Source organism: Toxotes jaculatrix, chromosome 11 (assembly GCF_017976425.1).
Source record: "Toxotes jaculatrix isolate fToxJac2 chromosome 11, fToxJac2.pri, whole genome shotgun sequence".
NCBI classification, from domain to species: Eukaryota; Metazoa; Chordata; class Actinopteri; family Toxotidae; genus Toxotes; species Toxotes jaculatrix.
The window spans coordinates 15,900,491-15,914,006 of record NC_054404.1 but is presented as its reverse complement, the minus strand read 5'-3'; the positions used below and the strand labels follow the sequence as shown (position 1 = coordinate 15,914,006).

The window sequence follows — 13,516 nt, the reverse complement described above, 5'->3', positions numbered from 1 at the left end:
AAGCTTTAATTGGATTTTTATGACTCAAAAGTCACATGGAACTTGAGCCTAGAGGAAAACCCTCCTCGTATTCACTTTAACACCCGGCACATCGAATGCTGGCATTTCAGCCTGTGACCTTTATCAAGACATCACAAACTTCAAACGATCTTCACTGTGTTTTGATAAAGGTCACACACACACTAGCACTTCAGCACTCAATGCGTACAAAGACAAATGGAGCATTATCTTGTTCATTTGGAATGAGGCTGTGGGTTGGATTTTCAAAGTAACTTGTTCTAGTGCTGGCGTCAGTGTGTGTGATACATGCAACACTTTTTTCATATGTATCTGCTGCCCTCTTGTGTTTGAAGAGCAATATGGTCCCAGTGCTGTGGAAATTGATTTTCTAGTGTTTCTGTCCAGCAACAGCAAGTTTGTTTTACTGATATGAGTTGAGAATTTATGGGATGTTATGCTATCTAATAGGATTTCAAGTTTTCTTCTTCTTATGCCTCATTCAGTCTGTACAAATGAACTGAATTTACTGTTGCCTGTGTAGCTAGAAATCAGAGAGGCCTATTATCCTCTTAATCTTCTGTGGTATCATGTTCATACATGGCTACATAGAGGATAAACCAGAAAAAATTGCTGTGACGATATGCAGGCCTTTTGTTCAGCTTTGAAACTATAACAATAACAGGTGGAAGTTGCTCATATTAACAAATACTAACTGGATGGCCCTGGGCTGCTAAAATAACATGTGAAGTGTCAAATTCTCTACTGTTCTTTAGCTGGAGGGTGACTGGAAACTGTGAAACCTGACATCCTGAAATATCTAACACCACATGCACATGTGATCACGTAAGTGCCGTAAGAACTTTCATAATTTAAGGCTTGAGAATGTTGATGGTTATACGACAAAAGTAAATGTTCATAGCTAACAGCAGAACAAGCTAACTAAATGCAATTACTGATAGCTGTATAAGTTCAATTTTGAAGCATATATTCTAGTTGTAATTGAATATTTCCATTTTCTGATACTATATGTTTCAACTTTATCACATTTCAGAGGCAAATTTTAGCTGCACTTTCATTTAACAGCTATGGTACCAGTAGTTCAATATTGTAATACTAAATAATATTTAAATGAAGATTTTATATGAAACATATGATCATGTTTTAAAATATAATGCATTATTATAGATTAAACAGCATATAAAGTAGATAATATTAGCTTCACATCAACAAACTACAACATCAAAATACTGCTAAAATGTTACATCAACAATTGTTTAAAAGACTTGTAATGGAGAATTTTTATGTTGTATAATTGCTTACCTGGCATTTTTAAGCTATGACCTACCCTGTTATTTCTGGAAAAGAGATTTTCAACAGTATATGTACTAAACTGAAGGGCTATGACTAGAACATGCTCCTTCAGTTTATTCCTCATTGCACTTCATCTAGTGCATACTGTCTGACTTTCAAACAGCCATCTCAAGAAATGATCCTCTGGTTTTCTTGTTGAAGAAGCTATTCACTCTCTGTCTGTAGATCGCTCTGTATTTCATCCCACAATGTCCTAGTGGTAAAAACAGAGGAGAGAAATAGTAAGTAAGAAAGAATCCTCCAATCCATTGAACTGTAAGTGCAATATTACATCAGTACCGTCTTATGCTTTTGCTTGATTTTTCTCTGTTCAGCACCATGTTGATTTTGTTTTCCAGAATCTTGAAGGAAAAAGAGTAAAAAACCATGACCCACTATCATGGAGGAGCCATGCATTTAAAAGTAGTCACTTGAACAAAACATGATGATATGGCAGGCAAAAGGTCAAACTCCCTTGCCTTGTTGGTGGTCCTCAGGCGGTCATTTGAGGTTATCAGTCTCACTGTCTCTTTCTGGAAGCAAACAGAAAAAAAGCTAAACAGAACAGCAGCCATAAGCATTTTTCGCCACCACCAATCACACATCCTGCTTAAACTTTATTTCTGAAAGACAGCAAAAGGCAAAAATGCTCAGGGTGCCATAAATGTCAAGCTGTGCTGTTCATAAACTTTTGTGGAACAGGGCTATGTGGTTAAAAAAGGATAAGCAGTTTATCTTCAAGCACCTTTACATCTGTGATGCATCTTTCAGTGGCTGTGGTTGTAACAGTGGAAACCAGCTTCTCCTTAATCTCCTCCTCCAGCTGTCGGATCTCCCTCCACATGTTCAACACCTGAAGCCTCTTGAATTGGACACTGTTGGTGTGGCTGACGGCAGTCCCGCTGTCCTGCAGCCCTGACAGAGATACATCTGTCCAAACACAGAGGAGCCACGCATGAATCCAATGTACTGACTAATGATGTATCTGTACTTGTACATACACTCCCCTGCAGGCATTATAAAGTCACAGCTGACTCACTGACACTACAACACTCTCTTTATGCCTGTTGGCATGACAAAGTGATTATTTGTTCAGTCTTTTCCACAGACTGGACAATTGTGCTGTTGCCCTGCAGGGTAATATGGAGTATAGCAGATTTGGTTTACCAATGATTAGATATACCAATGTAGTCTTGAGACTTACTCTTCATGTCACTGTCCTCTGGGCCTGTGATAGCTGGAACATTCTGTAATTCATGCCGGACTCTAAGGTTAAAAAAGAACAAATTTGCTTAAACTAAGAAGAATGTACAATATATAGTTTTTTTTTTTGGTAGAGAGAGATCCTTGTGGTACCGTTCATTCTCCTTTAAAGCTCTTCTGGCCTCCTGCTCCAACCTGCACACCTCTTTTTCAGCATCTTCCAGTTCCATTTCCCTTAATTTGCCACTGCCAAGATCTTCAAGTGAAGTGTTCAGTGACTGTAACATAACAACAACAACAACATATTAAGACTTTTTTTTGTTTGTTACAAACTCAAAAGGATGCTAAAGAGAAATGCTTGCTCAGTGACTCTTGCAAAACTATTTCAGGCTCCATCCTCTTATGCTGAAAGTTTTAACATCTGTAATTTGCATCACTACGAGCCCTATAAAGATATTCTGCTTTCAGCTGTGTTGGGAATACATGATGTTTTACTCTTTAGATTGAAATTTAAGTGTGATGAGTGTTACCTTTTGAACTGTGCAGTCTGCAGTTACTGAAACTAATATTCTCCTTTTAGAAGATGCTATTTTCTGTGTTTCATTCTGACACACTATGAAAAACATTCTGAAAACACTCTGGAAGTACCTGAGTTTGATAATCCACAGTAAACACTGAGCCATTATGTTATGGTTGTTGTCAGATGTATCTTTGACAGAAAACAAGGCCATAAGGTCACATCCATATCTCACTCTTCTTCCTCTCCTTATTATTTAAATCTGTATTGAATACATTACGGGCAATGTGCTTTACCGTGTCTTGTGGTGTTGACTGGGAAGCCATCATGTGGTTGATATACAAATCATAATCTGTCTGGAAGAAAAAAGAAAACACTCTGCGGAAATCAAAATTTTAATAAAATTGTGGAAATCACATATGTAAATCTACTGCCCATGGGCTTGTTGCATTATTATTATTATTTTTTTTAATCAACACAAGCTTCACAAAAGACATTTATAACAAACACGACTGCGGGGAACGGATCTTATGAATAAAATATCCAGTTATGTTAACAAATAATACAAATTTTCTAAGTTACTGGAATATTTTAGCCACAGTTAAATTATATGTACACAATATGTTTGTGTTCTCATAATAATTATAATCAAAAGTACTAATTCCTCTAATTTTATCTTGTCAAATAGTAACAAGATTTGGGCTGCATGATAATGTCAACCTCCAAGCAAGGATTTCAGTTTCAATTTCAATTTTGTTTATGTGCAAAATGCACAAACAAAACTTGCATGACGTTAAAACATTTCTTATGAATGAGCTGTAATGGAGCCGTTGCCCTCTGATGACCTGCTCCCTGACATTTTATGACCAGGGTCCAGTGGTTGCTCTACTTCCGCTTGCTACACCAGGGACTCACTCTCTCTTGGCTCTAATACGTCTGATGGCATATGCTAAAAATGTGCTAGTGGGTACAGAGGAAATGGAAAAACCTTAATTTCCCTCAGGATGCGTCCAAATACTGGCGAGCTTTCACATACATCATCAAAGACGTCACTGAACACCGCAAGGCGGTCTCTGCTGGGCCAGCTCTGCGCTGACAGCTTCTTCAGCTCCTGGATATGACAGGAACACACACTCAACATTAGCAAGCTAAGGTGTTTGTGTCTTTATTTATGTATCTCCTGCAAGAGCATTAAGAGGTCATTTCAGAGTCACCATCTCGTTGAAAATGGACCTATTAGAAAGCCTGAAAAAGTGCAATTACAAAGTGATGTCATGCTTTGTGTGACCAGTCTCACCTTTTGTAGTTTCCTCTCGTGCATTTCGGCAACATTTATTCTGGCCCAGAGGTCCCGCTTGGCTGTGGATTGCCTGCCAAATAGTAGCTTTGTCTTTAGCTGGTCTTCATTATTCAGTCCTTCCTGGTCAGGATGGCTTGAGCAAAATTGCTGTTTCCCCTCTGGATCAGATGAAGGGGAGGGCTTTTTCTGGGAAAAGGCTCTCGGCCACAACAGCAGAGAGTCTGAGGAACAATGAACTATCTTAGGTAGACTTATATCTTCTCTTCTGTGTGCATGTGATGAGTGATCAGTAGCCTGGTCTTGTCTTGACTCAGAGACTTCAGACTCTACTAAAGCAGCGCTGGAGGTGAGCTCAGAGGGAGACTCTTTCATTTCTTTCTTCTTTACATAGGTCAGTGCCTTTGTTCGTCTCTGCTGGAGTGTCAGAGGGTTTGGGGTTTCTTCTTGGCCCTGAGACATCTTCCAGAAAGACTGCTTTGTCTGTGCATGAGGCTGACTCCGGTTCAGACTGCAGGGCCCCAGATGACCTGAGGAGTAGGTCAGGATATCAGCCTTCTGACCAGCTTCAGCAGCCAGCAGCAGTCTGTGGATGTCGCTCCCAAAGCACCTAGGCCTTGCCTCATAGCTGCTGGACATGGCTGTGAAGACACAAAGCATTTCATTGTAAAGTCCGTTAGAAGACATACAAGTGATAATGTTGAACATACACCACCTCAAGTACAAGACATTTCCTATATTATGCAGCAGACCTGAGATGCTACCATCTAATTTCTGTTGTGCATTTACTGATATAGCGATTTAATTAAACGACATACGAACAGATGAATAACAATTAAAAAAAAATCTGTCCTAAAATGAAGAAAAACTAATTTGTGCGAACTAACTGAAAGAAAGTAACATAAAGCTATTAAACTTTTGTGAATCAGTGCTCAAACAAATCAACGTGGGCTTCCGCATTCGTGAGGCACCAAACAAAGAGCCCAAAGTGATTATTTTTGTTTTTACATGACTTGAACATTTTGCTAACAGGCCGGTAACGCATGTGAATAAAACACACCTACAAAAAGCTGAAGTAATAACCTCACCTGTTTGCTAACTGTAACTTTGTGCCAGAAAACAAACTTTCTTCATGTCCACAACAGCCTGTCGCCTACTCGGCTGCCAAGGAGACCGAAACGCGTAATGCTGGCGTTGCCTTCAGTGTCTCGTTAATAATCGTACCCATGAGCTTTGAGGTGTTAGATCTCATTTGTACCTGGTAAGTGACGTCAAAGTCATGTTGGGTCACGTTTGCAGAAAAACTACACATTTAAAAATAAATAAATAAATAAATCATTCAGGAATTGGCTTGCTGAGCTACCAACTAAATCACATTTAAAAGTTTTGGCCAGTTCATAAAATGATTTACATGGTGAAAATGTGAAACTTTTTTTTGTGATTTTTATTTTTTGAAATAAATGATTGCTATGAATTAAACGGGTGGTAGAATTCAACAAACAGGGTAGTATCACCAACTGGTAAACCAGTGGTTTCGTTTCCCTCTTTTTCTTCCCTTTTCTTGCAAACTGAATGATGCCAGATCTCAGGTTATTTAAGCCTATCATTGCAACAACTCCGTTCCTTTGTATTTTGCTGCCCTGTGTTGAGCAGTATGCTTTTAAGGACTGGTGTCTCATTTAAAAGGATGAATTTTGACAAAAAAAAAAAAAAAAAAGGAGCTGATGTCAACTACTGAGAGACTCTAACACACTGAATCACTCACCAGGCTTCAGCTTAGTCATCCATGTCATTCCACTTCTGTTTTTTTACTTTCTCTGGGACTGCTCCGGGACTAACCAGTCTGCACGTCAGCACACTCCTCACTGTTGCTCCTGACGATATTAATCTGATCAGGGTAACTCCAGCTTCAGCCTTTTCTTTTCTTTTCTTTTCTTTTGGGGTGTCCTCTGACAGCCTACATAAAAGCTCATTATCAGAACTGTCAAGTTTTACAGTGAAGACATCTAGATTTTTTTGTCACTCATTTGACTTTACTAAGCACGAGTGTTTTGAATTTAGTCAGGAGCCAGAAACAGCACACTGTGACATGGTTGAAAATTGCTTTCTTACACTGCAAATGACAGAACTGTGCTTTGTACATTTTTTTTTAAACATTTCCCCTATTACCCATGTTTACTTATTTTGTGATAGTCAAAGGTTTCCTGCAGGCTACCACAAATCCTTGCACACTGTAACCCAATTACCAGATAAATTGTGTAAACATTGGTTGTTAGGGAAATCTGGTTACCGCAAAACTCCTGTAAATGCTTTAATCAAACTATTATCTTAATCGGGTTATTCACAATAATTGGGTTATTGTGTGCAAGTAAACACAGAGTCGTGAGCGTAACTTACACTGCAAACAAGAAGGAAGAGGAGAAGGGGAGCGAAGCTCGGCCTCAGGGCTGGAATGGCCAGAATAGGAAAGCACCCAGATGGCAAAGCTGAGCATCAGGGAAGAGACAGTGTAACATGTTATGCTTCATTGAAACAAGTAGGTCTATACAGTGGAGTTTGCATTCATTTGCATTCTTGTTTTCTCCATTAACATTTGATGCAATGATATTATAAAAAAAAAAAAATGCAGTCGAAAGATTCTTGAAGATCTGAAGCATTTAGGCTACTTGCTAACTGAGCTCCTACTGATGATGACAAGATTTATACATTACATAAAAAAAGATCAAGTCATGGATTGATTAATGTCACAGTAATTTCATAATTAGTAAAAATAATGTAAATATAAAATGATCACATCCGTGGCTTGAGAGAAATAAAAAAATGTCCCTTAAACAGATGCTGTTTGTAAATTATCTGTATTCATGGGTGCCATAAAAAAATGAATAATTGGAATAAAAAACTAAAACTAGGGAACCCTGAGCAAAGAAATAAAGAAACACAGTGTGATGAGTCATGTTATCCTCCACCCACTTTTTACTCCTTCTAAACAAGTTTAAATTTGGAAGAACCCAAAGGATGCCCTCCAACCGCAGTGTCAGTCGCCAGCTGTTTAACTCTGTAGTGGAGGGCAGCCATCTTGTGAAAATGAGTAGGTTTCGTTATTTGTCTTGAGAAATAACAACTGAGGAAGAAACGTTCTTACGGGACCATTTGCACCTAAATTTGTAACATAAATTTGTAACATATTGAAAGACAAAAAGGGAAGATGTTTCCATCATTACCAGTAACTGTGAAGATCCCAAGTTTTATTTCTATTTTCACTATCACAAATGTGAAAAAGACTATGGGATAATTAAACAGATGGACCTGATAAAATGCAATAACATGTTGACCGATCAGGAGTGACGCATCGTCACCCAGCACTGTCACTGACTGCAGCTCTATCAACAAAATATTATGCATGGACAGTTAAATAAATGTAAATAAAGAGACAATTCAAACATAAAGAATGATCTGGCACTCATGTATTTTTCAGGTATTTAATAAAAGTCTTTTGGGCTACTGCTCTTACATTTACAGTTGAGACATTCCTCAATTATTCTGGGTAACAGTAACATGTCTAGACCGTTTTGTTTATCTTGATGTTTACTTTGTACAAAACAAAAAGGCCAACATTATTTTCCTTTGTATAAAAAATATAAGTTAATTTAAATTTAACTCTAATTAAGAAAATAACAATAGTAATAAGAGCAATAATAATAATCATCAATAATAATAATGATAAAGATCATAAGCTAAACATAGTGCAGACAATGGGATATAACTGGTGCTGAAAAGTAGAAGGGACAGTGCAGTGTTATGGACTTAACCATGTTCTCAGGTGGGGTTGGAGTGGGGAAAGAGACAGTCAAAAGCTTTCTCTCTCTCTCTCTCTCTCTCGCTCTCTCTCTCTCTCTCTCTCTCACACACACACACACACGCACACACACACACACACACACAGTCTGCACACCCAGTCAGAGAGCGCATGACTGCCGTTCAGTTTAGCACCATCAGAGCGAACGTCTCAGTCTGTACAAACTAATTCCTAGGTTGTACACAGTATACACCTATTACGGTATATGCAAAACTAAATATAAACTTCAGTTTAGGTGCATGCTAATTGTTGCTCTTGGTTGAAGCTTACTGGAAGCAATTCTGAAAAGTAAGACAGAGCACATCATGGAAACTGATGGCGCACTACAACCCACATGCCACCACCGAGGATCTGCAATCAAAAAAACCCCAAAACATTCATCAAAGTGTACATTCACACCACCGGGGGGACCACAGTACAAGTTGTAAAACAAATAATTTGAGTGGTAATTTCAGTCTTGGAGGGACAGTGTCCACTGGAATGACAGTTTCAGACAAAATAATTTGTCTTTTGGAAGATCTTGGGAACTCATTTGAAAGAGTCCAAATGCACCCCCTTGCAGAGACTGAGCGTAAGGGAAGATGACTTATTTCCTTCGGCAGGTTGTGGATATGAGGGGAGCTTCGGTTACACGCCTGCGAAAAAGTCAACCAACATTCTTGAGTTGCAGTCCCAGAGATTTATATGTGATGCACTTTAGCTTAACAGGTTTGACAACATGGGCAAATATGAAGCTGACAGCTGCTGAGACTTCTGTTGAGCTGCTGTGCCCTGCATCAACAGCAAAATGACAAAGTGTTCAGTGTCATTAATGTTTCATACTGCGGCTGTGAACCTGCGAGGACACCCGTTTATGTCAAAAAGAGAAACCATCTGAGACTGTATAGGCTACTACTTATTCTGCCCTTCACTCTTAATTTAATTTACATCTTTAAAATTCTTCACATCTTAACCATGTGTTACAGGTTTGGGTAGACAACCTGTAAAAAGTTTGTCATGTCTCTGCAAACAAGCTAATCTTTCTAATCCAATTAACCACCTTGTGCAGTATCCTCTTTTTAAATGTGTTTTATTCATGGCTGTAGAAGTGATTACTGATTAATAAAGAGGAACCAGATTGTTGTGTAAAATAATTCATGATGTGATAGTGGTGTGAAAAAAAAAATGTTATGAGAGTGGAAATTCTATAGTATGCAGTCTTGGCTCACTATAAATAATTCAAACTGATGCTATTTGTGCATCTTGTTCTTTTTTGTCTTGTGAACTCCCTCCTACAAACATTATGACTGCTGGCCTGGGGTTCAGATCCTGTTCATCTGAAGAAAGCTGATGAACTATGCAGCAGGTTCCTAAATGCCAGGGGGAGCCGGGGGCAGTACTGTGGGGTCCACTTCAGGGAGAAGCATTGTGACTCTCTTGTGACTGTGTTCACAAGTGTCGACATTATCTAACTCCTCTTGTCACAGTTCATCCACGTTTTGTAGAATATGCTGCAGGGGATTTCTGCAATCTCCACATAGAATAGGCTGTATCTCTTTATTCAAGTACTGCAAAGGATTTTTGCTCAAAAAGTAATAAAAAAAAAAACATTCTGACATCCACCTTCTCAACAAGGTGGCATTACACCATACATCTGCTCTACACATTCCTTCTGTCTCTGGGAACACCTTGCTGAAGTAGTGCGCGTACGATAAAACCTACCACAGAAGGCAAACAGTACCATTTCAAAGAAGCCTGAACCGACAACAAGGTTTCACATATCCTAGCCTGTGAAAGGTTCAGAGTAAGGCCTCTGCAAATACAAGACCACAAAAGAATAAGCTCAAAAAAAAAAAATTATAATAATAACATAAAACAGCCAAAATAAAACAACCAAAACGGCACAAGTCCATTCTACCAAATGAATTCCCAAGCTGAGTGGACGTAGGGTGATGGGTTGAAGTCCCTCCCCATCAGCTGTCTGTCAGTCTCTGGGATCGGTGAAACCGCCAGTGTTGACACCTCCGTCACCCAATGAGGTAACTGTGTGTTTTCAGAGTCAAGCCACCTTTAGCTGATCTGTCTCCTGCTAACACAGGATGTGGGTTCATCCTCCTACAAAGTTCCGGGTCAGTGGCAGGATTCAGGTTGTATTCCTTCGGTGGGCCAGCAACCCCTTTGGTAGTCAGTTGTCCACCTTGACAGGGCCTGAATCACAAGGTCGGCTGGGCACAATGTCCTCCACCTCTCCCCGTGCTATCTTCTCCCACTGGCCCAGGTTCTCCCTGCAAAAACAAAGCACCTCAGATCAGATTCAGACTCTGACTGTCGTGGGTTTACAATCAGGACAGTGCTACTAACACAGACTTTTCATCTCTTGCAGCAAAGACATGACTTATAACACGAAATGAGAGGATAAAATCATGTCAACAAGAATCAAACACATTGTGAACTTAATCGATAATGGGACAAACGGATTTCAAATGGTTATTTCAAACAAAAACACACTGTGAATGAAACTGTTTAATGTTTTTTTTCTGTCAATTCAAATTACATGAGGCTAATTATGGACTTTCAATCTGATTAAGCTATTATCAGATGTACATTTGTTAATTATCTGATGCAGTCAATTTTCAGTTTTTTATTTGAATGAAAATTACATGTACTGCTGTCTCTATTTGACACAACATTATAACACTTTGCTGCCACAAGGGTGTGCATCTGATTAGAACTATGGTATAGACAGTGTTGTTAGAAAGAGCCACAACTTTAAGAAGGAGAAAGAGATTAGAGGAGCTGAAATTATGCAACTCAAGCAATTATGTAAAGCCAGAAAAACAACTGTCTTAAACAACTAAATGCAATTAATTTACACTGGCAATTTATTCAAGACAAAAATGTCAAGAACTATGCTAAAATGAACATTGGTCAAACATGTCACCACAGCCAGGGAGCAACTGTGCAATTCATTAGTCATCTGCAGTAGCAGTCCCCATCAGTTCTTGTTGTCATGAAGGTAACCTCTCCTCCCCGTGCTATAATCAAGCCTGACATACGAGAGCAAAAAGTGCTGCCCTTTGCTGCCTTTCCATTCAATTAGCCAGCCTGATGCAGTTTACACATCTGTGGCAGATCCCACAACAAGCAGCCGGGCTCCGCAGGGTCTAGGCCTGCTGCCCACCCAGAGCCCGGTGCTGACGTACTACCGGGGCTTAAATATTACACTGCTCACTTTGTTTGCATTCCCCGCAGATCAAGGTCACAACATTTTAAAAACCAGAGGGTTACCCCAGAAGGGCAGGCACATGTGCAATATGATCTGGCTCAACAACCAGGAATCACACATATATAAACGCATTCTCACACTCTTATCAAGTGACACACAGGCAGACAATGTCATATCACACACACACACACACAAACAAACACAGAGCAACCGTTTCCTGTTAGCAGACTGTATTCTATTTTCAAATATGAGTATGTTTTCAGAAAGCTATAGCACAAATTAGTTTAATCCAGCATCAGTGTTTTGTTTGCATTTTCAGTGGAATGTGAACCTACACACACACACACACACACACACATACACCCCACCTCTAATCTTATTTGCCTGGCCAACAAACATATGCTCACGTCAGTGCTCTTTCTGTTCATATCTGACAATAAATAGAGGAACTTTATGACAGTTTTGCGTTTTTGATCTACTTCCCCCCCAAAAAAGTATAAATTAAATCACTCACAATTATTCAGTTGTTTATTTTTTTGTTTTTCTAAACATGTGCTAGATACATTCTCTGTCACCTCAGAGTCTTGCACACACTGAAGGATGAGACTTTCCCTTATACTTTGAAAAGTGAAGCTTTGAATACTTACTTGCAGGCTTTTAGAAGAGGACTGGATGGAGGGAAAAGCTCCGCTAGTGTTGTGTAACATGGAATTGCAACAGCATTGTAGAATCCCACCTTAAATAAAGGGCAAAAACAAACAAAACAAAAAGAAATAAACAAACAGAAATAATTAGGAAGTAGAGCCAAGTGTGTATACAGTTTGTATTAACAGTTTTATAAACAGTCGGATAAATTGTCATACATTAAGGAACACATCATGCTTTTAATCTTTTCTGTTGTCTGAGATGAAAATTTCTTATTTTTGGAGAGGACTCTGGAGGGACCCTGAGGCCATGGAGAACAGTGTCCCCATTATAGTTGGCTGTGTGGGCTGGTTAGGTATGTTACATGTTACATATGCTCAAAGAAAAAAACAAAACAAAAACTAGACACAAATATTATCTAACACTTGATCCAAAAATTCTGAAATCCCCACTAAAGAAGACAAATCATCATAGATCATGTATCTAAAATGGAAGTTAAATCATTATCATGAAAGCATCAGACATCTGATCAGGTAAGAGAGGTGAAAACGTGTGTGTGTGGACTATGGATGTGTAGGAACTTCACATTAAGTCTCTTTTAATGTGTTTTTTTGTTGTTGTTTCACCTACATAACTACTTTAAAAAAGTTTATGGTATTATGCTGAATAAAAACATTACAATTACCATATTACTATACTATCATTACATTATTGTATGGCCACTTTTCCAGGTTATAATTGCTTAAAATGTATGTGGAAACACAGAAAAACCTAGTTCTGGTGAATAGTTTAAACCTTATTATTTATCAACAAGCAAAGTTTATTAAACCAAATAAACCCGTACTATTCTGCCGGGGAGTCTTACACTGTGTGTTACTTGTTATGTTTTTATCTCCATTGATAGTGATACTGTATACTGATCTTCAAGTTATTATTTCCACTTTAAGTCAACTTCTGGGAACCATACACAAGCAGAACATTGTAGTACTCTTTGCACCACTGGCATTTGTGGTCTGTTCTTCTTATTTTCTTCTTCTCTAAACTTTTAAAAGTATGACTCACTTCTCTTTTGTGATTATTCCACACCATCCGAGTGCAGAAATGTCAAAATCTTTGAGCATGCGTGTGAAGTAGAGTAGAGGAGTACAGTTTGAGACACATGTGTAAAAGTGCTGGTCTCACTTGTCCTTGGGGAACCTCATCCTTCTTGTCTCGGTCCATCATAGGGATCGGCTGTATCCCAATCTTCTTCATCTCATCTCCCTGTGCAGGAACAAAGCAAGGGGAGAAATTTCCTTTTCTTCCTGCATAATGCGGCACATCTCCTGATCATTAGACAACACTGTTTTGTGCCTTAGACATTGTAGGACAGCTAGGTGTAACATTTACAATCAATAACAGAGGTCTGACTGGAGGCATGATCATGACACTAATTTAACTGTT

General features: G+C 38.9%; 2 protein-coding genes across 4 annotated transcripts in view; both read right to left on the bottom strand.

The window, feature by feature from the left end:
• Positions 1 to 3: 3 nt before the first annotated feature.
• Positions 4 to 5,561, bottom strand: LOC121189355 (uncharacterized protein C6orf118-like). 2 transcript variants are annotated; one of them, XM_041049389.1, is made up of 10 exons: positions 5,456 to 5,561; positions 4,368 to 5,008; positions 4,107 to 4,181; positions 3,367 to 3,426; positions 2,707 to 2,831; positions 2,555 to 2,616; positions 2,096 to 2,280; positions 1,830 to 1,883; positions 1,651 to 1,712; positions 4 to 1,564 (listed from the first exon to the last, which is right to left on the bottom strand). In XM_041049389.1, the coding sequence occupies exons 2-10, from the start codon at positions 5,004 to 5,006 to the stop codon at positions 1,516 to 1,518; spliced, it is 1,311 nt and encodes a 436-aa protein (XP_040905323.1). In that variant the 5' UTR covers positions 5,007 to 5,008; positions 5,456 to 5,561; the 3' UTR covers positions 4 to 1,515. The 2 variants fall into 2 exon arrangements, with proteins under 2 accessions (XP_040905323.1, XP_040905322.1); XM_041049388.1 differs by having other exon boundaries at positions 5 to 1,564; positions 4,059 to 4,181.
• A 2,277-nt stretch (positions 5,562 to 7,838) lies between these two features.
• Positions 7,839 to 13,516, bottom strand: part of pde10a (phosphodiesterase 10A) — a 37,630-nt gene continuing 31,952 nt past the window's right edge. For both annotated transcript variants that reach the window (XM_041049384.1, XM_041049386.1), the window contains exons 20-22: positions 13,256 to 13,336; positions 12,076 to 12,164; positions 7,839 to 10,487 (exon numbers count right to left, since the gene is read on the bottom strand). In XM_041049384.1, the coding sequence (XP_040905318.1) occupies positions 10,388 to 10,487; positions 12,076 to 12,164; positions 13,256 to 13,336 (270 nt within the window). In that variant the 3' untranslated portion in view covers positions 7,839 to 10,387. The remainder of the gene's footprint in view (positions 10,488 to 12,075; positions 12,165 to 13,255; positions 13,337 to 13,516) is intronic.